The sequence below is a fragment of the Ambystoma mexicanum genome, chromosome 6p, assembly GCF_040938575.1.
Source record: "Ambystoma mexicanum isolate Mex_15411 chromosome 6p, UKY_AmexF1_1, whole genome shotgun sequence".
Lineage (NCBI taxonomy): Eukaryota > Metazoa > Chordata > Amphibia > Caudata > Ambystomatidae > Ambystoma > Ambystoma mexicanum.
This window is the reverse complement of record NC_090935.1, coordinates 605820069-605846143: the sequence shown is the minus strand read 5'-3', so window position 1 is coordinate 605846143 and position 26075 is coordinate 605820069. Positions and strand designations below refer to the sequence as shown.

Sequence of the window (26075 nt, the reverse complement as noted above, 5' to 3'; positions counted from 1 at the left end):
ATAGACACACAGACAAGGATAGTTATAAACAAGGTCTACATCACTGTTAGTGCAGTTGAAGGAGAAAACTTCATCTCGGCCACTACCACACTACCCAGTCCCAAGGCAGGTAGGCAGAGATCACATGTGCTAACGGGGTCTGGTGCGGAACGTCCTCACTCTCAGTGAGACTTCATCACCTGGGGTACCAATTCTCTGATCTACCATTAGGATACCCCTCCTCTTACGGGGAAAAAATCCCCACTCCTCTTAGGTTGCTAACCGTCCCTGGCCGAAGGATAGACAGCAAGCATGGGAGGCAAAGAGCAGAAAAATCCAGATAGTAATGGAAAAACCCAGGCTGTCTCCCATGCGCTCGTTCCCAGCACCTCTTATTAATGCACCTGCATAGCTCTGACTCCCTTCTTGGCTCGTCCTTGAGGGAACAATACAACAGCTATCCTCCACAGTGAGCTCATCTGCTTCATAACATATTATCGCACCCGTGGCAGAACTCATGTCTGCTAACTGAACACACAGAAATGTAGACTTTCATTGCGATTTGTATGTGAATGTTCAAAATGGCCGCACACCGGACCCATGTTTCTTAACTCATTTTTGCATCATGCATTACAGGCATCCATGGGGTGCATGCATTACATGGCAACACAAATAAGTTTAATAGCTGCCAATTGTCACGGAACGGACAGCCGGCAGGGCGCTTAAACACTATGCCCACTGAAGAGTTATAAACCCTTCTTTGTCAGCAAGTGGCTGATATGGAGGAACCGGTGTCAGAAGGCAATGAGGTGATAACACATCTGCATATCCCGTGGGAAGTGAAGGCCGGAAAAGCAGACATTTCAAGCCCCAGAATGACAATGGAGAAAATAATATATTGCTGTTACAAGACTGCTGACTGGCAGCAGGGGGGCAGTTGTTATCCACCGCCCCCACCCCCAAGGTCTGAGGCCCCTTTTATTTGAAAAGGTTGGAAGGCCCAGACACATTCCCTGCCCAGATTAGTCCTTTTTCCTCTTTAGAGGGATTGGCCATCTTCACAGTAGCACTTCTGAACCCCAAACCATCCTCAGATAATTCTGTGCTTTTATCCCATATTCTCTGCCAAGCAAGAGAGCCGGCTGCCTGCCTGCCGGTTTCCCGTCACATCCCTGGGCTATCACTTAGGTTCCATGTTATTAATTTTAAGGAATGCAGTTACTAATATTCTCAGTATTCTGAAGCCAACCCTCAGTGGACCTGCCTTTGATTGTATGGACTATCAACATGCTAGTGGTGCTTCACCTACAGACCTTGTCCCAGACAGGAGTTTTATTAGCAAATAGACTAGGTAAAATATATTTAAGTTAATTATTTTCTCACTGCTCCAACCCCCCATCCTAGTGTTCTATTCTACTCGGACTGAGATCGGCCCTCCCGTCAATTGAGGGCATTGCAGGCTATCTGCCCAGACCATAAATTAATGGAGCCCACACCGACCCACGTGTCAGACCAGAACTTGTCTGGAATCTGAAGTTCTGGATACTTGCCAGGGAGGCTCGAGATCCATGACGTGTCTGTGATTATGCTGCTTAAATCTCTGCAAGCATACAGGGCTAGGTTATTGGTAAACCTGTACGTTCTGCATGTTTCCAAAGGTAATGGTCAACTGGAAGCAGTCCATGCAGCCCACTGGCCCTGTTGCCTCGGAAAGTCATAGGTCGGCCCAGAGGGCATTATAAGTGTGTTGGTGGGGGCAGGAGCATGGCAGAAGACCGTGACACAGCCTAGCTGGCTACTGACCATTGCCCAGGCCCATGGGCCTGCAATAGGGGTAAAGTAGATACTTGACTTGTAGCAGAGGAAGCCGATATCCACCTCAGGTCAGGATATCTCCAGCGGCTATTTCAGGGCACTGTGGCTGCTGGCCATAGCAGCCGATCATAACAGTGGCAACTCTAGACGGCTATCCAGTCACCTGCCATTGGTGAAATATTTATGAATTTCTTGATTCTGCTAGTGGGGAACAACCAGCCTAATATTCCTGATGTACAATCCCACCCCATAATTCTGGCCAATAAAGAGATGGTAAATTATCAAAACTCAAAATTTATCAAAAGTGGTCTCCAGCTTTATGCCAAGGAAACCACTACAACGTTATAGCTACAAACACCATTGGTCAGTAACAGGAGATTTTACCTGCCTACATGAATCTCAGAAATATAACTCACACTCATTAATTTCCATAATACATTGTAGGTATATATTCTACTCTAAAAGATACAAGGCATTTTAAATACACTCCTATGATTGCTTCTATCTAAGCAGCACAGTTTACTTCAAGGTTATCATTGCCACTTTTCAGCCTGTGTATTTACATGTTTAACCAGAACCATTTCAAAAACGCTTGTTTTTCTCAGGTATCAAGTCAAGTATGGTATCAGAGAAAACGTTACTTGAATAATAATTGACATGTAGAAACATATGTTCATTACACTTTATTCCCCTGTATAAGTGTGGGGTTGTGGATGCATTGGCTATGTGCAGGTCATTTAAATGTGGACAAGAACCAGTTGCATCTAATTTATGCAGGCTTGGATTAGGAGATTAGAACTCTCAGGGATTCTGCACTTTTCTCTGAGCACACGTTTGTGCCGTCTTCTCAGAATATGTATGTGCACACTTCAGCCTACATGTGTGTGTGTTTTCAGTCCACACATGTGTACAGCTTTCAATCTACATGTGTTTTGGGTTGGAGATGTAATATTTTCTAGTGTGTCGGGTATCCTGTTAAAGCACCCTGCCCTTTCACATTACTGGTCTGCACTTCAAGATAGGGGACAGCGGAGTTTAACACTTTGCCCAGTTTTCTCCACATAGAATACATTTTCTGTGTTATTTCCTGTTGCATAAACATCTAATATATGACTAGACTCAGACCGGCTGCAAATTCTCATTATATCCCTTTAGACAACAGGGGGCCATGACTGCACTATGGCCTGTGTGACTATGCTGACACAAGCCAAGGATTCTATTTCATGATGCTTAATTTTACAAAAACAGTCTCCATTCAAGTGAACAAAATACTGTCAGTTTTAGACTGTGCTTCTCAATACATAAATACCTTGGCTTTTAAGGAAATTAAATCACACTTGATGCTCAATTTACATGGGAGACACAAGGCATCATATTTAACACTGCACCTGTACCTTTGTCAAATTAACATTCCCCTTTAATTCTCAGTCCCTTTGAATCCTGGGATTTTACCATGGATACTTTATAGGGACAATTTAGGATTATCTCTGGGCTCTACCTGCATTTTACGTATAGCTTCTCATTTAATTTCTGATGCATTCAGCATGGTCCTCTCCAGCTGGCTATATGGAACCCAATTTCCACCATGATATGGCATTTATAACCTGCCTATACACAAGTGTTTCAAGGCATGACAAGGCAAGGGAGGGGGAACAGAGGGAAGACAGAGAGCGATCCTACTAGGCCAGGTGTCATTCAGATCCCGCAGGTTCATGGGAAGGGGGAAGGGGGAAGGGAGAAAGGGAGAGGGGGAGGGGGAAATGGCAGTACATGGGATAAAGAATAATAACAGTTCTGAAAGGGCCAAGGTCACAATCTTTAAATTTCTATTGACAAGTATTTATTCAGAAGACAGTTAGGAAAAGGCCTCAGACACTACCCTTTATAGGATCAAGGCTGTACCTCGTGTAGCATTTTTTTCATGAAGAGGAACCAACTTGATGGCTCTTTCACAGAGAAATTCTGCCTAGACTAAAATGTGTTTCTGAAGAGAGAGAGGAGGATGGGTGTGGTAGTGGTATTGGTGGTGAGAATTTCCTGATAAGAGTGGAAGTACCCAAATAAAATTGACTTTAAAACTCACTGATCCAAGACAATTGGCTCTTGCTGAGACTGGTACTTCTGAATCCTACCCCTCGCAGATGTTTGATGCCCAGAGCCCACTTGATTATTAAAGCGGTCCAGCAGTTGATGGCAGTAAAGTAATTTCTTCCCTTTCAGAAGAACTGACATTCCTTAAGGGTATGCCTGTGCCAATGTGAAAATGCTGCTGCTGTTGAATCAACTGCCCCACACGGTTTATACTCCTCCAATGGTTGATCGACTTGGAGCCTAAAAGATGAATTAATCTTTTATAATATGCTCATTACCGAAGACCAGTCTCTAAGCGTGGGACCAGGGATTGAACCAGGGTTTGAACCTGTGTTCCTCTGTGTTGTCTTGCTCCCAAGACAAACGTGTTGCCCTTACACTATCCTCCTCTGTTGATCACTATGCTGATTAACTTGTTTTGTAGATAGACTGAAAAACAGAATTGTGCCTTCAGGATTGGTAGACAGTGTCTAATGTTCTGGTAAGACTTGAAACTATGCTTAGCAGTACCTTTGCCCTAAAACACTAGCTACATTAAAGATTTCTTAAATCCCTCAGGCATGTGCTTGGCACATTCTCAGAGCATGGCCGAGTGTGTGTATGAGTAGCGTGCAAAGATGCAGGAACCATTGGCAGCTTGTAAGCCAAAGCTGCACAAGGCAAATACATTCCTCCCTAAAGAGTCTAGCCACTTGTATTCCCTGAAAGCATGGACCAACACAATCTATGCTGCAAAGGGTGTGGACAGGAATAGGGGTTTACAACTTCATTACACACAGGAAGTTCAGACGATGCTTTCGGCATAGAGTGAGAATAGTGATAATTTCTTGCTTGGCATTCCCATTTCTGGATGTCTATTAGCTTATGGAAAGTTCTGGAATTCACAGCAGCAGGATAAGGCAGTCAATCACTTTATTAATGTATTTATTGTTCACTTGTTAGGCCCTTATACAGGAAGCAACTACTGTTTCTAAGCGCCTAAAGGGCAATAGGGAGGGGACAGAGGATGATAGTCAATGAAATTACAACAATGTTAAATAATTAAATACAACAATAGACAATGGGGTGGGGAAGACAAACCTACTATTCCTTGTGAGTGTTCAGAATGTGCAGGTGCAGAGGGGAGAGGAGTATGGGATAGGTGCTGTGGTGCTCATGGAGAGCAGCGAGTGAAGTGCTACGAAAAAGGAGAGGTAAGTGCAACCTCCAGTGGTGGAGGGTGAGCGGAGGAAAGTGGAGAGGATGGGCTGCAGCCGGGAAGATAAGATGTGGGGTGTCAGGGCACCAAGGGTTCATAAGGGCCTTGCACACCAATCAAGCTACTGTGCGATTAGCAGGGGAGAGAGGAAGGCAAGGAAAAGGTAAAGAGGTAGGTCTTGTGGCTTTTCCGGAACTTAAGGAGGTCCTGCTCATGACAAAGAGGGAGGGAGAGGCTGGCCAAAGAAAGGAGCCCGCTGAGGAAAGTGATCGACCCCCTGTTCTCTTTTTAGAAAACCACTTTACACACAAGGAGTTGGTGCCAGTGGAACGTAGGTGTCTAGTGGGGCGATATTAAATTATAATGAGTTGCAGATAGAGTGGTCCACTGCCCCAGACAGCCTTGTGGATGATGCCAAGGGATTTGAGTTTAATCCGTGCTGTGGTGGGGAGCCAGTCAAGACTAGGGAAGGAGAGATGTGGTCCCTGGGCTTCAGGCCAAGGATATGTCTTGCTGCCCTATTCTGGATTAGCTGCTGGGGTTGCAGAGTGGACAAAGGTAGATTAAGGAGGAGGCTATTGCAATAGTCAAGCCTAGAGCGAACCAGAGCCCGGGTAACATTGAGTCTCTATGGGAAGGTGAGGAAAGGTAGAATTCCTTTCAGAAGGAAAAGCTGAAAGTGGGACGACTTGGCAATAATCTGAGTATGAGGTAGGAAGGAGAGATAGGAGTCGAAGATTACTCCAAGATTTCTGGATTTCGTAGAGGGAACAGGGGGAGAGCCCATGCAAGAAGGCCAGAGTGAAGGGAAGAAGGCCAGGGTGAAGGGAAGAGGTCAGGTGCCGGGGTCCCAATATGGAGGATCTCTGTGTTGCTGGCATTGAGGCAAAGATCATTGGAAGTACCCCAAGCCTGGATGGCTGAGAGGCAGTCGGGGATGATGGAGGGTGCAAGGGCATCTGTAGGAATTTTAAAGAAGGGTTGTGTGTTGTCAGCATAGCACTGGAAGTTGGGGGAGAAGGAGGAAATGAGACATGCCAGCAGAGTAAGGTAGATGTTAAAGGCGAAAGAATGGAGCCTTCGGGGACGCCACAGGTGGAGACGGAAGTAGGGGGGGAGAAGGTGCCCAGTATGACTTTGGAAGAGCGGTCAGTTAGGAAGGAGGTAAGCCAGTCCAGTGCCCGCTCCAAGATGCCAAGGGTGTCATGGAGCCTTTTTATGAGGATGGAGTGGTTCACTGTGTCAAATAAAGATAGATCATGGAGGTTGAGAACAGCAGGAGAGTTGGAATCAAGGGATGCAAGCAGTTCTTCACGGGTGTTCAGAAGAGCAGTTTCCTTTCGTGGAGACCGCCAACGAGTTCAGTGAGGGAGTTGAGTTGGGGTAGGACAAGTTCTCATGCAGTTTCCCCGGGAAAGGGGTGATGGAGATAGGGTGATAGTTGGCTGGGCAGGAAGGGCCTGCTGATGTTTTTTTAAGGAGAGGGCGCACAAGGGAGTGCCAGCATATAAAACATGTAAGTCTAGTTCATGAAACAATGCCAGTCTACTGGCATCGTGCAGGCCAAAGCCAGTTATATCGATATCTGATTTGTTTAATGGAATCTGGCTTTCTTCCCATCCTGCTCTTCACAATCTCCCATTTTTTCTTACCCCTTTGCCTTCCATTTTATACCCTTTCCCTCTCATGTCTTTATTGTTTTATGCACTTCCCCAAAAAATTAAATTAGGTTATATGTTGCTTCTTGATGTAGCACATTTGATGGAAAAACATTCCCATGGGTAACTAGAAAAATGTAACCCACAGGCACACTGAAATTCTCAGTCTTCTGCAGTAACCTCAAGAGAATATGTAGAATTAGATTTACCATCATCATAACCAAACATCTGCTGAAAATGGCCAGCGCCTGCTTTCTTACCATTCTTTTTTCTTCTTCTGCTGGCTAGTGAACATTATGATGTTTCAATTCGGTCTGTCAGACAAAATGGATATCCACAGAAGGCAAAGCCACTATTTCTGTTCAACTGTCATTTCCTTGAAAAGACAATTTACCCTGTTGAAAAACCATTACAACCTGTTCTCTTCCCTACAAATGTGACCAGTCCACTTGCTAATTTGTTAAGACATTGCAGGTGTGGAGGTTCGAATTTGAACCAATACCTAGCCACATATCGGGCAGGGGGGGGGGGCAGAAGTCAAATAATGAGCAGGACTCCTGGAAGGTCACACCTATCACACATCACTATGAGTGACCCATTCTCAGTTGCAGCCTGCCAAATGAACTATTTGATCACTTAGAGGCTGCCTTTGATAGCTACCCCATGCCTAAACGGCTGTGGTTGCTCCATCCCAAACCCATCTGTCAATTATCTCTTACCCCTCATGGGGAAAGACATTTCCCTTTCCTACTGCTGAAGGGTTCTACGGTGTTAGCCTTAATATAGTTTTGTAATGGCTTTACTATTTCGGCGTATCTTAAAATCCATTGCCTACAATATCCACCATATCCAGAAATGGTCCCATCTGGGTTACTGGATATTCTCTACTGCTACTTTTCTAGAAGGAGCTTGTACTCCTGTATCCCATTATAATGTGGAGACCCTGGGTGATGTACTCTTTCTCTACATTGCTGCAGTTTCTGCAGTTAGAGGATTTGTGTCCTTTGTTGGCCAGGGCAATTAGTAGTATCTGCATGTCCTAACTTCCATGCCTCATATGAAGGGTAAGCCAACAATAAAATAGTCAACATACTGCACCAAACAACACTTCCAAATTATTTTTAAATTGTTAGGAAAATAAAGTAGGAGACACCATGTACCCCGTGGCAGACTAGTCCATGTGTACTGAATCACTTAATAAGAACGGAAACAGGAATTGGCTGTCTACATGCATGGGTACAGAGACGAAAGCAGAGCAAAGATCTACAGAGAAATATTTGGCAGTAGATGGTATGCAGGACAAAATTGTTGAAGGGGTCAGTGCTACTAGAAATGAAGGGATAATGGAATGTACTGCTCTTAAGTCCTGCTCATATCTATAGGTGTTTATACAATGCGTCTTAACAGGTAAGATCAGAGTACTTCAAGGGCTTGAGGTAGGAAGAAAACCTTGTTTTTTAAACTGATTCTATAACAGGATCTATTCCTTCCTTGGCTCCATGTTACAGAGGCTACTGTGGGATTTGGAGGGTAGTTTCTTCGAAAGATCAGTCTTCATTTTGACAGGTTCTACGTTTCTGATATATGCTACTTTATCATGTATGGGCCAAAGATATTGAGTATATTTTGGGTGCAACATATATTGTTTTCTTGCTTTCTCCTGCATCGGTGCAGCTAGAAACCTCGTATAACACTGAATCCATATGGACCTCTGAATCTTCCTTTTAAATTTTTAAAATTGTTGTCATGTTCTTCTAAAAATCGTGTTATTCAAGATGAGCAAAATATTTAAATTTCATTCTAGCTGCACATTCTAATTGTGTCTCTGCTTATTCTTTTTCTACAGGACCAAAAAACTCATAGTTGATGTGATCCGTGCACAATCTGGTGAGACGCTCACAGAGATCCTGGAGACGGAGGCATCTGCACAGCAGGTGAGCAATTACAAATGAATGATGCGTAACCTCATTGTTTGCAGTACTGGGGTTACCCCATTGACATAGATATCTTTTGGGCAGTTACACCTACTCTGCCAACTTAAATGCCTGCAACAGCATCCTCCACTAAGTCACCAATACTGGTTTTGCTCTCAAATTTGATTACTCCCATGTGTATGTTGCAGACATGTTGATGACTGTATTAATTCCCCCTCATCACTGCTGTTAGAAGGCCGTTAGATTCTCATGTGGTTCTTTCTATGACTGACTTTTTCATGGTACTCCTGGGCCCCTCTTCACAAGTGCTACAACTTGATCCCTTATGGGAGTCTGCAACCTGTGGCTCTCTAGATGTTTTAGACTATGATTCCTATGCTGCCTCTCCATTGACAATGCTGTATAGGGCGTTAAGGGTTTTTTCCCCTACATCTACTGGAAAATACTCAAATGTGCTTTGTAATATGGGTTAGCTTATTGTATTGGTAATGTACTACTGTATGATCATTATTTAACATCACTGCACAGGCACTTTGTTGAATTGAAGCAGCTCAGATGTACAGGCACGCATGTTCAAATTGAAGTTATTGCATTGGAGGAGCCTCGCTTTGGGAGATACTATTGGTTGTGTGGAGTAATTCAACAGTCATGCAATAAGCAGCATCACCGCTAGACTTCTGATGGCCTTTATTGTTTTACACAAGGGGCCTCATTACGATCGTGGCGGTCCGGAAATAACGGTGGCGGTAAACCCGCCGCCACCGTTGTTTCCGAACCGCCTGATCCCGACCCCTGCAGGCGGGAGGTGATGTTCCCGCCAGGTCTGACCTGGCGGGTTTAACACCGCCCGCCTGCAGGCGGACGAGGAAACACCGGCAGCATTACAAGATGCTGCCGGTGTTTCCATGATCCCGATTCCCATTGAGTCCCATAGGACTCAATGGGAATGGGGATTTACACCATTCCGCCTCCGTGATTCCCGGAAAACCGGGGTTGTGATGCCCCGGTAATTCCGGGAGTCACGGAGGCGGAATGGTAATACGAGTCCGGCGTTAACCAGGCGGTTTTACCGCCTCGGTTAACGCCGGACTCGTAATGAGGCCCAAGGTCTTTACATCGTGTTAGTGTAGCTCATGGTTAGTCATTATGTGACCCACCAGATGTTTTGGATCACAACTCACATGATCCTTCATCACTGACTTTGCTGGCTAGGGATCATGGGATTTGATTAACAAAATATCTGGAAAGCCAGAGATGTGGTCTGGGTCAAAGTGCCCTGGATAGTGACCCCAAGAGTGTGAGTGATCTGAATAGAGAGCGAGACTAGCAATTTTAAACCATTGCTGTAAGTCTAATGCAAAGAGGGTTACAGTGGATACAATACAATACAAATCTTTCAAGTGCATTATATTTAATTAGATATTTTGCTTACGCCGGAACCCATATCACTGGTTGGAATAATGTTTATATGCTTTCAGTGCTTTTATGCCTTCATATGTGTCAGTGTAGCTCCATCTCAAATGAAACAATCTCCCCAATTATTCATGCTTAAGGATTCAACATGGCTGTGAAGCACTCCTAGCAAAGAGGGGATGGGTATGAGGATAGAAAGCTCCCAAGCACCAGTATGCAGGCCTAATAACAGGCTCCTCCTATTCTTTATTTTATGTTTAATCAGTTATAATCATAATTCACACAAAACATGTTTTCTTTGGATATAAAACTTGGATTAAACAGTAGTGCATTAAATGCCATGAGACATAATAATTGCTCCATAGAGTCAAAAAGCCCAACAGTTTTAAGAACACAACCATGAAAAGCATGACTAAGGCTAAATCATATATACATAGAGAAATCCTATCTATCACACTGTGATCAGAATATGGGGCTAGTACACAATCTAATATTTGACTAGAAAGTTCACGTAGGGGGGTACTACTTGTGTTCATTAAGTAATGAGACAAAGAACACAACACAACTAGGTTAACTAACAACCCCGTGTAAGGGAAGCCACCACAATGGAATGTGGGGGCGTGGATCGCTGCTAGCAAGCTCAAACATGCAGATTATTGAAGTATGTCCCCATACCTTCATCTATCTCCTGGGAGGACCTCTTCTCCTGTGAAACCTTCTCCCTGGCAGATAACAGAACAAGGTTCTCAGTTCTGCCTTCACTTGGCAGCTTCCAGGATCACTTCAGGACCTTCAGTATCTCTTGTTTGGCAACAGCCAGCTCACGATACAACTACACCCTACCTTTGTCTGATAGGCTTTTACGGAAAGAGGGAAGATTCCCAGAATTGTCAGGTTCGGCTCCTTTGGGATTGAGCAACTGAAGCCCACTTCCCTTGTCACAGAGCACACAATTAAGTGAGCCCTAATACATCTCATCTGATTTGAGTATTGCTCTTTTGAGATACTCAACAAAAGAAACTCTGTGATAAAGGAACCTGCTTGCAGTAATTATTTTTCGAGGGGATTGGGTCCTCCGACGTATTCCATATCTATGACAGGTAATGTCCACAGCTGTGCTGCTTCGGAAAATCTTCGGCGCCTGCGTCGATGACGTCGATGCGCCGTCCCCGAGGACCTCCTCCGACGGCCGACGTCACCCGATGTGATAAGTAGAACGCACGACGACCATAGCCTCAGTTCCGTTTTTTCTGTGAACGTGTTCGCTTCGTGAATCTCGGTACGCCTCGACTCTTTGGAGTTTGCTGTTTTCTTCTCGGTTCGTTGAACCTGTTTGGTTTTTTTGTGAAGACCTGTTCGTGGCGATGTCTACTTCGTCTTCAACCCCGTGTCTGGGCTTCAAGAAATGCGGGGACTGTGGGTCCAAGATGTCGGTCACGGACTCGCACGAGGCCCACGATACGGACGACTGTGTCGACTGCCAGTCGCTCACGGCAAAGGCCTTGAGGGAACGCAAGAAGAAGCAGTCGGTAGGTCGGGTGTCTAAGCCCCGGAAGTCGAGGTTGAGGTCTGCGGGGCTTTAAACAGATGACTCGAGAGGCGACTCTCCGCGTCATCGTCGGAAGTCCAGTGGGTCTCCTTCCAGGAGTTGGTCTCGCCACTCCTCCGCCTCTTCGAGGCATTCCCGGAAGCGCCGGCATCGGTCGCCTTCCCCGTCCTCTTCCGAGGACTCCGCCCGTCGGCGGGTCGCTTATCCCTCCATGCAAGCGATACCGGAGGAATGGGCTTCCTTCGGGAAGCAGATGCTAGCGATTCATGAATCGCAGGGCACCGGTCCATCCACGCGTCCGAGTGGGGTCGGTCGGCACCGGTCGAGAGACACCGCTCATACGCCTTCGGGCTCGGGTGGTCGGCACGGCTCGCCAGAGGGTAGCCGTTCTTGCCATGCCCGTTCCAGGTCCCGGTCCTCGACGCGCTCAAGACCGTGTGATCCTGTGCCGTCTTCGAAGAAGACGTCGACGCCTGTGGCGCCGAGGTCGTCGACGATTTCTCTCGAGGCTCCGCCTCCGAGGGGGTCGTCGACGCTGTTGGCACCTCGGTCGTCGAGAGACACACTCGGAGCTCCGGCTTCGAGGCCTGTGTCGACGCCGTCCATGCTGGTGGCGCTGCAGCTGACGTCGACGCCGATTCGCTCGACGCCGTTTCTGTCGACGCCGGCGCCGACTCGTTCGGCGCCCTCAACGCCTTTCAAGGCGGTGGTGTCGGAGGGGCCCTATGGCAGGTTTGCCTCTAGAAAGGCTCTGGCTAAGGTCAGGCACAGCTTTGGTCCCGTCTCACCGCCTGGAGTACATTTCAGAGGGTGATGAAGGCTCTGATGATGGCTTGGTTCCGGTTACGGTACCAGATGAGCTTATCTCGGGCCATAGCCAGTTTGATGACCTGAGGCAGTCACTGCATGATGCCAGTGGACTGGACACCTCTCCGGAGGTGGAGTTTTGTAGGCCGGAGCCTGGCACTCATGCCGATTCTTCATATTGGCGCCTTATGTCTCGGGTCACCGAGTACTTGGGTTGGTCGGCTCCCCCAGGGGAGTTCGTTCAGGATGATCTCACGGACATCCTTGATATTGGTCCGCCCACTGACCCGGTATTGCCGTTTCATATGGCTCTGCAGAGAAGGGTGGCGGCAGCCTGCACTGCTCCGGAGAGTCTCCCGGCAGTGGGCAAGTCGTTGTCGCGAAATACCGTCCAGCCAGTAGCGACCCCTGCTACTTGTCCAGGCACCCCACTCCGGAGAGTTTGGTGGTGCAGGCGGCTACGGCCCCGGCAAAGCAGGCGTCGTATCCTACCATCCCTCCGGATAGGGACGACAAACTTTTTGACGGCTGGGCGAAGAAAGTGTTTTCTTCAGGGGGTATGGCGCTTCAGGCAGCCAACTCCATATGTGCCTTGTCTCAGTTCACACACACTCTGTGGAACTGTGTTGCATTAGCGGCTGAACATATTCCCGAAGGAGACGAACGGGATGGTTTCCTTGCTGTGGTTCAGGATGGCAAGGATGCCATGTGTGAGGCCGTTCAGTGGGGTTTGGATATGGCAGATTGTGTCAGCCGGTCCATGGCGGCGAGCACCGTAATGCGCAGGTTTGCGTGGTTGCGGAAGTCTGGGTTCGCTCCTGATGTGCAGTCCCGGCTCCTCAACATGCCCTTTGACGGTGAACATCTTTTTGGCAGCAAGGCTGACGTGAGCCTTGAGAGGTTGCAGACCTCCAAAGCTGCAGCAAAGTCGTTGGGCGCTGCAGTTCGACAACTTCCGCCTTTTCGTCCTAGGGGACAGCAATGGAGGGGAGGTTCCTTTCGCTATTACTCGTCCTTCAGTAAAGAAAGAGGAGCTAGCAGTCAGAGGCCACCGTAAGAGTGCCAGAGGTGGAAACAAGGGTACTCGAGGTGCCAAGGCCGCTCGGGCAGTTGCCTCTTTGCCTTAAGGCAATGCCGCAGCCGCTACCACTCAGTCATGAGGCCAGGTCCCAGGGTTCGCCGGTTGGGGGAAGGCTGGCGCAGCATCTTGTAGAGTGGCGAGCCATTACTTCAGATGTGTGGGTTCTGGAGATCATAACCCACGGCTACTGTCTTCCCTTTCGGCAGAGGCCTCACGGCAATCCACCTGGGAACCTCTCTTTGAAGAGTCTGGATCCGCTCCTTGCGCAGGAAATTCAAGCCCTGCTGGAGAAAGGCGCCATAGAACTGGTGCCTGTAGCGGAGAAGAACAAGGGATGGTATTCCCCTTATTTTTTGATTTCAAAGAAAGATGGGGAATTGAGACCCATCATGGACTTGCACGGTTTGAACAAACTCCTCAGGAAGGAGAGGTTCAAGATGGTTACTCTCTCTCAAGTCCTCCAGGCCCTTCAACTTCAGGACTGTTTGGTGTCTCTCGACCCCAAGGACGCTTACTTCCATGTGCCGATCCATCCCAAGCACAAGAAGTACCTGAGGTTCGCGGTTGGCGAATCGCACTTTCAGTTTCGGGTCCTGCCGTTCGGATTGACCTCTGCCCCGAGGGTTTTCACCAAGCTCATGGTGGTGGTGGCAGCGCATCTCAGGAAAGGGGGGATTCACGTCTACCCCTACCTGGACGATTGGTTGATCAGGGGCCAGGGGGTGCTCTCCCGAGCAAGTCCTGGATCATCTGTCCGTCACCTGCCACTCCCTTCACAAGCTGGGCTTCTCTCTCAATTTAAAGGAATCCCATTTGAAACCAACACAGCGGCTCCAGTACATCGGAGCAGTGCTCGACACATCCCTGGGGCAGTGTTTTTCTCCCCAGGTGAGGGCTCTTCACATTCAGCAGATGGTGCACAAGTTTCAACTTGCCCAGAATCTCCCAGCATCCGAGTTCTTGAGATTGCTCGGCCTCATGGCATCCTGCATTCTTCTGGTGCAAGAGGCTTGTCTGCGGATGAGATCTTTGCAGTGGGCACTCAAGCTCCAATGGTCTCAGTCCTCCGGCAGGCTGTCGGACCCTATTCAGGTGCCGCCCTCGGTCGCCAAGTACCTTCTGTGGTGGGCCGTCGAAGGCAATCTGATGAAGGGGGCCCCATTTTGGCTGCCCTGGCCGGAGGTGACGATCGTGACGGACGCATCCCTCACGGGATGGGGAGCTCATGCCAACGAGTTGACAGTCAGCGGTCGTTGGTCTCCGTCGGAGTCCAGACTCCATATCAATCTGTTGGAGCTGAGGGCCGTCAGGCTTGCCCTCAAGGCTTTTCTGCCGACTGTGCGAGGAAAGAGTGTCCTGATTCTAACGGACAACACGGTGGCCATGCACTACCTCAACAAAAAGGGGGGGGGGCAGGGTCACTTCCTCTGTGCAGGGAGGTGATGCAGCTCGAATTCTGAGCCATCCAGCAGGAAGTTTCGATCTCGGCTGTTCATCTGGCTGGAGCTGACAACGAGACGGCGGACGCTCTGAGCAGGCAGAGCACGATCTCTCACGAGTGGGAGCTGGTTCAGGAGATTCTCCTGGAGATCTTCGCCCTTTGGGGGACCCCTCAAGTGGATCTCTTCGCCTCCAGTGTCAACCGGAAGTGCGAAAGGTTCTGCTCGCGGGAATTTCCCCCAAAAGCAGCCTTAGGAGACGCGTTTGTGGTGGAGTGGTCATTGCCACTGCTGTACGCGTTTCCTCCAGTCCCCCTCATCCCGCAAGTACTGCAGAGGTTAAAGAGGTTCGGTTCCCGGATGATCCTCATTGCTCCGGCGTGGGCCCGGAGGACGTGGTACCCGGACCTTCTCTACTTGTCCATCTGCCCTCCACGTCGTCTTCCCTACCGAGACGATCTGCTCTCACGGGAGGGGGGGTCAGGTTCTCCTTTCAGAGTTCAGATCCCTCAATCTTCACGCTTGGCTTCTGAAAGGTTGAGTTATAAGGATTGGGACCTCCCTAAAGACGTGATGGAGGTGTTGCTCTCGGCCAGGCGGCCGGCAACAAAGTCTCTGTACCGTTGCCGTTGGAGAAAGTTCTGCTACTGGTGCAGAGTTAAGAATGTGGATCCTTTTGAATGAGACATTCCCATGGTTCTGTTTTTTGCTTTCCTTGGCCCACAGGGGCTTGCAAGTGGGGACCATTAAAGGTTACCTGGCAGCGCTGTCCATATTTAAGCGCTTGTCTGAAGAATGTTCCTATTTTAAGATTCCTTTAATTTCTCAGGTTTTGAAAGGGCTCACTAATGTGTTCCCTCCGTCACCTTTTCTGGTGCCCAGTTGGGATTTGAACCTTGTTCTTAAGTTTCTTATGGGTGCTCTGTTTGAGCCTTTGCATTCTTGCCCTTTGAGACTGTTGACTCTGAAAACTGTGTTTTTGGTTGCGGTTACTTATGCTCGCAGAGTGAGTGAGTTACAGGCACTTTCAATTAAGCAACACTTCACTGTGTTTCATAAGGACAGGGTTGTCCTTCGAGTTCATCCTTCTTTTCTTCCGAAGGTGGTTTCGGAATTTCATTTGCGCCAGAAGGTTGTTCTTCCGGCGTTCTATCCTCCTCCATCCATCCTGGTAAGGAAGAGGAGAGGCTCCATAGGCTTGATCCTAGGAGAGCGTTGAGCTTTTATATTTCGCGCATGTCCCGCGTCAGAGTGGACAATCAACTTTTCATTGGTTACGCTGGAAAGCGTTTGGGACAAGCTGTGACGAAACAGACTTTGTCTTGTTGGATTATTTTAGCTATCTCCGAGTGTTACCGCTTGGTGGCTAAGGACCCTCCGGCTGGCTTGCGGGCCCATTCTACCAGGGGAGTGGCTGCGTCTACTGCCCTGCAGAGGGGTGTTCCTATTCATCACATCTGTGATGCAGCCACCTGGGCTTCAGTACATACTTTTGTACGTCACTACTCCCTCGATTCCATCAGAGGGCAGGATCTGGCCTTTGGCAAGGCAGTCCTTTATTCCGCAATTTGATTGGGCATGCTAAATTTGTGTTCTAAATTCTTTTCCCACCTCCTTTCTTGGTACTGCTTTGGGAGTCTGTCATAGATATGGAATACGTCAGAGGACCCAATCCCCTCGAAGAACAAGTTACTTTCTTACCTGGTAACATTCTTTCAATGGGATGGTCCGACAACGTATTCTATATCGCTCCCTCCCTAACTTCCTCGCTGCAGAATTTCTTTTGCTATTGCAGCTTGCGTTCCGCAAGGCCTTGTGTGTCTGACTGGCAGAAAACTGGTGACACTCGTTCTGGGGGGAAAAAACTACAACTGTGGCTATGGGCGCCGTGCGTCCTACTTATCACATCGGGTGACGTCAGCCGTCGGAGGAGGTCCTCGGGGACTGCGCATCGACGTCATCGACGCAGGACGCAGATGCCGAAGATTTTGAGAAGGAGCACAGCTGTGGACATTACCTGTCATAGATATGGAATACGTCGTCGGACCATCCCATCGAAAGAACGTTACCGGGTAAGAAAGTAACTTGTTCGACAACAGCATGCAGCATGATTTGAAGTGGTAGAACAAAGCAAGCCATTAATGCACGCGTAGCAAAAGAAGTGTCGGAACGAGAGCCACCCAGAACGCAAATGCACACTGCATTAGAGGAGGCCAACAATATGGCCTGACACATTTGGTAAATTCAAGAAAATATTTAAATTAAGATGTTTTGTTTAATTCAAAAGTAAACAAAACAATTTTAATTCAGACGTACCTTAATGAATATGCATATTTCACATAGACCACAATATGAGACATCTTTTGAAAACAGTTCTACTACATATAATAAAAAGGAAAACAAAAGGTTTCTGAAAAACACACCTGATTAAATATGCACAATGGTCTGCTTAACACTATTTAACACCTAAAGGCAAGGTTACATGCTACACCCGATGCGTTTCAGGAAGTAACATCAGGAAGTCCCATCTTAAGGAAGTAAACCTTGCCAACTTCCTAATAGAATCCAAAAAGAATATATAATGTGGAGGGTTCTGATCACAGAACCATATCATGATCAAGTGCACATTAATATTTATGCCAACTATTCAGAAAATATACATACCTCAAGTCAAACTGAAAAACACACTACAAAATGTGTTCCTCAATCCAGTAAGCCTGTAAAGTGTCATAAAAGACTCCTTCAGTAATGCCCTTCATGTACAACACTGATCCCATAATCTCCAACAGGTACTGCACGTACCTGTGCTCATACATCAAGTTAGGAAACATTAATGGAAGGTGTGTTTACTGTACATATGCCGCTTGGAATAGAATTCCGTTGGGAGCAGTCAAAAAATCTCCCCATAAACCATGAAATAAACACAGTAAAAAAATGTGTGCATCTCCAAAATTAGAGCCAAAAACAGGAGCACATTTGCAAGCCACTCCACTTGGAAAGCACTCACTGTGAGCTAGATGCACAGATGTCAATCCTTGCACAGAATTTGTGCAAGTATTAAGTGCTGAATTTGGTTACATTTTTTCTACAGCTTTGCCGGTCTCCTTGCATTGTGGTCCCCAGCCCACTCCCCTCTTCCGACGGGTGCTTGGTTGCAAGCAGGGTTTTCTTTTCTTGTTTCAAGCTGGCCTCGGAGGCCCGGGTGGCCTGACTGGGGGTGGGGCTGCTCTGCTTATCTGTGCAGATTTCTGCATCTGGTTTTTTGCCTCCTGGTGTTGCTTGGTAACGGCTACTGCAGCGTCAGCTGCATTCTGCTTTGCCTTTTGGTGTTTAATTTTCTGTGTGGGCCAGAAACTGACACGTGGACTCTCCTGCTGGTTCTAGAGGTCCTGAACGTCAACATGCCAAAAAGAAACACAAGAAGCCTGTGGCTTTGAGGTTTTCCTTATCACAGAAGGAGACCAAGGCCCTTATGAAACAGGCCATTGAAGAGCATGAGGGTTCTACCTGCAGGCACAGGCATAGGGCCAGTCCCTCCTCTTCGGCTTCTTCTTACTCCTCCTCGTCCTCCACTGCCTCTGTCCATTCTTTGATGGTGTCCGACTCTGATGATGAAGCCGAAGGCAAATATCTCTCCCGGGATGAGGCTGAGACTGTTATTTCCCAGGTTTCCATGGGGTTTTCTGTCCCGGTGTAGGGGGAGCGCTCCCATGAGGTTTTCTGTCCCATTGGAGGGAGCTGGGGCTCCACTAATGTCTGATATAAAAACAAAGGTGATCTGTGAATGGAAGGACCCGCAATACGTCTCCATGCTGCGCTTCATGGCACGCCTCTATCCTTTGAAAGGGGCTGAGGATTTTGTCCTGGGCACAGTGGCTGTGGATGATATTCTGTCCAATTTGGTCGGTCGTTTCTCCATGGCTGCATAGGATGCTGCCCTCCGGGACGTGGTGGACCGTAACTCAAATGCCGTTCTGAAGAAGGCTCATGTGGGTTCTCATCTTGCACTAAGGGCCAATGTCTATGGTTCATATACGGCTGAGACGGTTCTGTGGGGCTTCTGGCTTCTCCGCAAGGCTATGGAAGAAGGGTTGTAATGTGCTCCTGTCCTTGATGATATGCAGGTCCTGCTCCTTTCTGATCTTTCTTATGATGGCGTCAGGAGGCACCACCATGGCCATGGGTGCATGCATTTCTGCTTGTCGTCAGCTTCATCTGCTGGACTGAAAATCTGACAACTCCCAGAAAGCTGCTGCTCTTAGGCTTCCATTTATGGGTGGTAAGCTTTTCAGGCACTCTCTGGATGACGAGGTTCATTGAGTGTCCTGTGCTGACAAGCACGCTGACAGGTTATATGATATATGATGTGGCATTTATTAGACGCCTGTACACAAGTGTTTTTAGGGGCGACAAGACAATGCACATGGGGGGAAGATGGAAGGGGGGGAAGTGCCAGGGGTGAGTGGAACGAGGAAGTGCAGTTAACTCACAAGTTCAGCCAACGGGTGGCTCATAAGTACAGAGAGGAGGACTGTAGGGTTGCAGATACAGAGCCTTAAGTGCTGTGGAGCCCGGAAGCAGTGCAAGGGTAACTGGACATGCAGGAGCCTGGGCCGAGTTCAGAGGGTGACTAGGTGACCAGTGCATGGAGCAGTCAGGTGCGTTGGCAGGGGAGAGGAAGAGAGAATGTGGAAGTGAAAGGAAGGTCTTGAGTTGCTTCCGGAACCAGAGGTGGTTCTGCTCATGTTTGAGAGAGGCAGGGAGGCGGTTCCAGATGGAGGCCCCAGCTGAGGGGGTAGATCTGCCCCCAACTTTCTGCTTGGAAAAGCTTCTGGCCCTCAGAGAGTTGGAGGTGGATGAGCAGAGAGTTCGAGAAGGAAGCTGTTTTGGAAGAGAAAGTTTTAGGTAGAGCGGCCCCAGGTCCAAGAAAGCCTTGTGGATGATGCAGAGGGTCTTGAAGCTGTTCCTTGCAGCCACAGGGAGCCAGTGAAGCGATTTCAGAGGTGGAGAGATCCGATCCCTGGGCTTCAGGCCAAGGGCAAATCTTGCAGTCCTATCTCAGATAAGTTGTAAAGGTCGAAGAGTAGAGGCAGGAAGATTTAGAAAGAGGCTGCTGCAATAGTCCAGCCTAGAGAGGACCAGAGCTCTGGAGACAGTGAGCTTCTGGGTGAAAATGAAAAGGGAAGAATACCTCTGAGGAGGTGCAGCTGATAGTTTGACTTCTTAGAGGCGTCAGAGATGTGAGGAGAGAAGGAGAGGGTGGATTTGAAGATGACAACAAGATTCTTAGCCTCACAGGAAGGAGCAGGAAGAGGGCCCATAGTGGGCAGCCAGAGAGGGAGAGGAAAGGAGGGAGTGGGTGTCCCAATGAGGAGGATCTCAGTCTTACTGGCATTAAGACAGAGATCATTGGCGGCACACCATTCCTGAATTGTGGCCAGACAGTCTGGTATGAGAGAAGAAGCAGAGGTGCCTCAGGGGAGCTTGAAAGAGTGTCATCTGCATAACATTGAAAATTGGAGCAGAAGTTAGCGATGCGGTGGGCAAGAGTTACCAGGTAGTGGTTGAAGTACCTGGGAGAGAGGTTAGACCCCTAGAGAACACCACAAGTAGAGAGAGAGATGGAAGAGAAGAAAGACCACAGTTGGACCTGAGAGGGTCGGTTGGTGAGAAAAGACATCCACCAGGCCAGGGTCTAACCAGTAAAACCAAGGTTGTTGCAGAGATGATTGAGCAAGATGGCATGGTTGACCGTGTCAAAAGCAGAAGATAGATCGAGGAGAAGGAGGACAGATTGGAGAGCAAGTCTTGACGGGTGTTCAGGAGAGCAGTTTCTGTGCTTTTGGCAGCTCTGAAGCCAGACTGGTCGTCATGGAGACAACCAACAGATTTAGTATGTAGATTAAGCTGGGAGATGGCCAACTTTTCCAAGTGTTTGTCCAGGAAAGGAGTGATGGAGATTGGGCGATAGTCTTGTTTCCCACTTCTGCTTGGTCTGCCACCTTATGCCTTCCTTCTGCTTCCGCTGCTGCAGCCTGCACTCCAGCTAACATTCCAGCATGTTCTACATATAATGTCACTGAACAGCCCATGGTAATATTCATGGACTTCTCAATTGCAGTGGCTTCTGCAGCCAATGCTTGTTCATATGGGTAATGGCCTCTCATTACTGGATCTAAGATCCTGCTGTAGTATGCCAGTGTTTTGTGTCCCAGCAAATCTCTCTGTGTGAGGACAGCCGTCATCACAACTCCATTTGAATGGGAGAACAAGAAAAAGTCTTCATTGTAATCTGGGATCCCTGACACAGGAGCTGTGATGATTGCTTTTTTCAATTCATCAAATGCATTTATCATCTCACCTGTCCATTCCAGATCTTCCCTGTCTTCCTGCGCCTCTTTTAGTCCTTCTAAAAGTGGTCTAATATAGGTGCTGTAGTCAAAGACCCATGCCCTGCAATAATTGCAGAGTCCCAAAAACAGTGGCATCTCTTTCGCAGTATTTGGCCTGGCCTGTTTCTAATTGCCTCTGCTCTTTCAGGTGTCACTTTCCTCCCATCCTTTGATATTATCTGACCTATGTACAATACCTCTTCCTACACAAACTAGGAAACGGGCTACCCCTCCATTTTTTATGCACTTACTGATGTTTCATCACAACTTCAAAAAGCAGAGGTTCATCAATGAATCTGCACTAGTACCAGAAAGTAATAATTCACTTCTTAGTATAAAAAACACATTAAACACATTGTTCATATGGGAACACACAAAACCAAGATGCAAACTACTTCATACTGGGTTTGCGCCATGCAGTTACACATTTCGACATATACAGCGCGAAAACAGTGTTTGAACCAGGGGGCTAGTACACCAAATGTGTGAATACACTTTTTAAACATCACAACAGATAACATTAAAAGAAAATGATAGCTATGTGTAATCCTTGGTTGTGTCACACAAACTAACTAAATCTTTATTGCAGATTGCATGTACGTTCACCAAGGTTAAGCATATTGTTTCATGGAGCTCAGTTTAAATCATAATAACCACCTTTAAGTTTGTGGGGTGGTAAGGCTGTTTCAGTTTGTAACGTCTCTCACCCATATGGCAATGAGGCGGGGCAGAAGGTAAAAGTGATGTATTCATCTGTGTCATCAAAGTTGGTCTCTTCTGATGTACAGCAGTAACCCGGACAAATTACTCTCCACTATTCTCACATCAGCACACTCCTGTATATTGAAATAAATGCACGTAGCTTTGAGGATTTTAATAGACTATATTTAAACTCCCCAGTTTTGGGTTCTTCTAGAGCAGCCAATGCTGCCAATATTATTGTGACCAATGCTTGTTCCCCTAACAACCATATAGCCCACCTTCAGAACTCCTGATCCACCCCAAACTCAGAGCCATTTAGCATAACAGTTTCCTTTAAGGCTAAAAATGTTGCTGCACTTGATTGCATCCTTGGCAAATAAGTTTCTGATACTTGCTAGGAATGGCGTAACTAGACAGAACTATAATAATAAAATAGAGAGAAAGAACATATGCTGAAACTGAGCTCTCATGGTCTATATGCACTGGTGTATGTATTGCATACATTTTTTACATTTCTATATATATTTTAAATGCATAACTAGATGCACCAGAATGGTATGCAATATGAACCAAAAAGCCATGACCCATTTATTAACTCACCCATCAACTTATCTATGCAAACTACCCAATGGCTGTACTAGTACGACACAGAAAAACCTTGATAGTCACCTACTTGTAGTCATCACATGATAAATAAAAGTATCTTTGTACTCATGCATAACATTTGCAAATAAATGTGTTGCAGGCCCTTATTACAAATGGGCAGTTAAAACTTCCTTCTTGTATCCAAGCTTAAAATGGTCACATTTATTATTGCGCTTTGTGCTTGATTTTAGAGGCAGGTTCCTTATGCAGAGGCTCCCAGAGGTTTCATTTATAGCAGTGGCCCACCTGTGAAAGAGCTCTTACTACGAATATGTAGCTCCTGTGGGCATGTGTAGTTGTAGAATGCACAAAATGTGCATTTAATCATTTGCCCAGACACCACTTGCACATCTGTGAGGTACACAAATAGGCGAAATAATTGTATTTTATGGAATCCGTGCTGCAGAATATCTGGGGCTGATGAGATACAGGGGTTTATTTCCCTACTTTTCTACCTATTATTTAGTCTGGGATTGTCTGGCAGTGGTCAATTATCAGCACACTGAGCAGAATGCTCATACCTAATGAATGCAAGCACTTGCACATGCAACTCTCATGCTCTACCCTGCATGCATTGTAATGGGTTGAGCCCATGGGGAAAACAAGGGTGTGACTTGCCCTTCAAGCCAGTCTGTCTACACCTTGGCAGCTCTAAAGCACATAGGGTAGGTTGAACTCATTTCTCTCCAACAGGCCCAACATGAATCTGAATCACTTAGTTTACAAAGTATCATTTTTGCTGGGGACTAATGCAAATTGAAAATATTGTTCTGCTGGGTCAGTCTGAGGTTTAAATCTGTTCTCATATGCTATGTCTTAGAACATGCATTTGACACGCATTTCTCACCAAGAGACATGTGGAGCTCCTCATCCTCACCAGTCCTGGCGACTCCAACCTACAAGTTTCTAGACTGTTGAGTTGCATAACAAATGTATGGAGAAGAAGTCTAATGTGTTCACGGAGTAGCAAGGGAGCAGGTTCGGCATCTCCTGTAAACTCATGCAATATCTAAACAATACATGTAATAATACAGGCAGAGTGTTGCACCTAGAGCATTTAGACAGCCACAATGTGTACTTAAACTTTTAAGGGACTCAAAAGATAGCAGTCAATTACCTCTCAGACAAACATAACTTTGAGGACCCTGCCTTTGATCCAGGATCTCCAAGATAGCTTTTCATTTTGTATCTTCAATTCACAGTTGCTCCACAAGGAGGCCTCTCTGTGCAAAAGATAATTTTCAACCATATCAAATATCGCAATCTTACGGAGAGGATAGCACCGACGATGACTGAGCCGGAAGTTACTACTTTCCATTGATAACAACAGTAATCTGGTTGGGGAAGAACTATTCCCAATGTATGCCCAACCCTTATCAAACCCATGACCTTCAGCCAACCAATTCTAAGCGTAATGCAAGGTGATTACTCTGATATTTCCGGGCATTTTGCTAGCTGAAGCCTTCCTCGTCCTCAACCTGATTAAATATTTTTCCTGATCAACACCTCAAGCTACAGGGTTGTTTTTGGGCTCTGAATGTCAACTGGGCAAGTGGAGGATTCAATCAGACAAATGTGTCAATGTAGGAATTCTTCAGGAAAATGGATGTGGACAAATGCAGAGTGTGCTGTAAGACATGTAGCATAATTCATTTGATGGTGTGGGACAAACCATACCATTAATACGAGTCCCCTCCCTATGCTGTTAAATGCTTTTAGCACAGTGCTGCTTTTGATCTCTCGGAAGCTGCTCAAATCTATTTTGAAGGGGTTTAAAATCTTTTCAACAAGACGTTAAACACAGGGGGGTCCTAGCAATGGAGGTTCCTTTGAGGGGCAAACAGCATGAAATGTAGTAACTTTATATGCTGTGTGCCTTAAAATCCTGATCATCTTTGACATCTGATCACGTTTGTAAATTGATCTGTTTGCCATACATGGAGAGCACCTTCTTGGTTTCAAATAGCTATGAAGCTTAGTACATTGAGATCAAAGTATATGAAGAAAAGGCCATACATTAAGGTGGTGATAGTAGGGGCTGTTTCACAGATTGCTCATAAGAGTAATATGATGGGAAGATGTTGGGATGTGGAAGAGGAATGCAGTGTATGGAGAAGTGAGCAAATGATTAGAGGAGCTGGGGTATTGGAGTCTGCAGAGAACACAGGATCCTACTCTAGTTTGCTGGTACAGGATTTGTTGAACACGTGCCTTGCAATTGTCATTCTGGTCTGGCAAGATGTGGCAAGTTTCTCAACCAAATATGTTGGTGGTTTTGCCTTTACTCCTTTATATATGATTCAGCAGGACTTGAATATTATGTTTGCTTGTATTTTTTGTATTTGTTTATTATTTGTATCACGCACCTAACCCTGAGGTAACTGAGCGCTGGAAAACTTAGCATGTTACAGACAGAAAAACATAAGAACATACATATTTGCATAAATGATAAGCACAGTAGTGGGGAAAGGGTCGAACTAGGTTACAATTTACATATTGGTCGGACCTTCATGGTAAGTACAAAAATACACAATAATATTGAAAAGGTCGACTTAGGTTACATATTGGTCTGACCATCAAGATAGGTACAGGTGAGATGCAGAGCAACAGCAAACTTAGGTCTATGATGAAGGATCATTTGGGCTCAGTAATTGGTGGGTTTATCAGTAAGCCAGAGTTTGACGCTGGTTTTGAAGGCATTGAAGGATGGTTCTAGTCTGATGGAGGGGGGTAGCGAGTTCCAGAGGTTGGCCGCTTGAACAGGGAAGCTTGCTTCTCCTGCGGTTTTGAGGTTGAATCTGGGGACTGTGAGGCGGTGGGTGTGGGATGATCTGGTAGGACGGGTGGCGTGGTGTAGAGAGAACTTGTCTGAGAGGTATTTAGGTGCGGTGTGTGAGATACATTTGTAGGTGATTGCCAAGGTACGGAGTGAGATTCTGTCACGCACTGGGAGCCAGTTAGAATTTTGTCTGTGGCTGGCAATATGGTTGGATCTTGGGATGTTTAGGGTGGATCTTAAAGAGTTGTTTTGTAAGACCTGGAGTCTATTCAGATTAATTTCAGAGGTTCCTGAGAAGAGTGTGTTGCAGTAATCTATTTTGGATAGTGCTAGGGCTCTGGCTAATGTCAAGCAACTGGTAGGGGATAGGTAAGACTTACAGACATTGGTTAGCTTGTTTGTGTAAGCTGTTGATGAGGTGATGGCACTCACTTGTCTTTTTAGAGATAAGGTGGAGTCGAGGTAGACACCAAGCGTCTTTATTTCTTTTGCAACTTTGGTTGTATTACCATCAATGATGAAGGGCGAGTATTGTGGGTCAAGTTTGTCGGGCAAGCTTGGGTGCCTACGATCAGAAGCTCGGTTTTTTCATC

The 26075-nt window shown here is 46.8% G+C and overlaps 1 protein-coding gene across 2 annotated transcripts in view; it reads left to right on the top strand.

The window, feature by feature from the left end:
• The window catches only part of IQGAP2 (IQ motif containing GTPase activating protein 2), a 1674846-nt gene that overhangs the window by 1532088 nt on the left and 116683 nt on the right, over nt 1–26075 (top strand). For both annotated transcript variants that reach the window (XM_069627448.1, XM_069627449.1), the window contains one exon: nt 8588–8675. In XM_069627448.1, coding sequence (XP_069483549.1) covers nt 8588–8675 — 88 coding nt within the window. The remainder of the gene's footprint in view (nt 1–8587; nt 8676–26075) is intronic.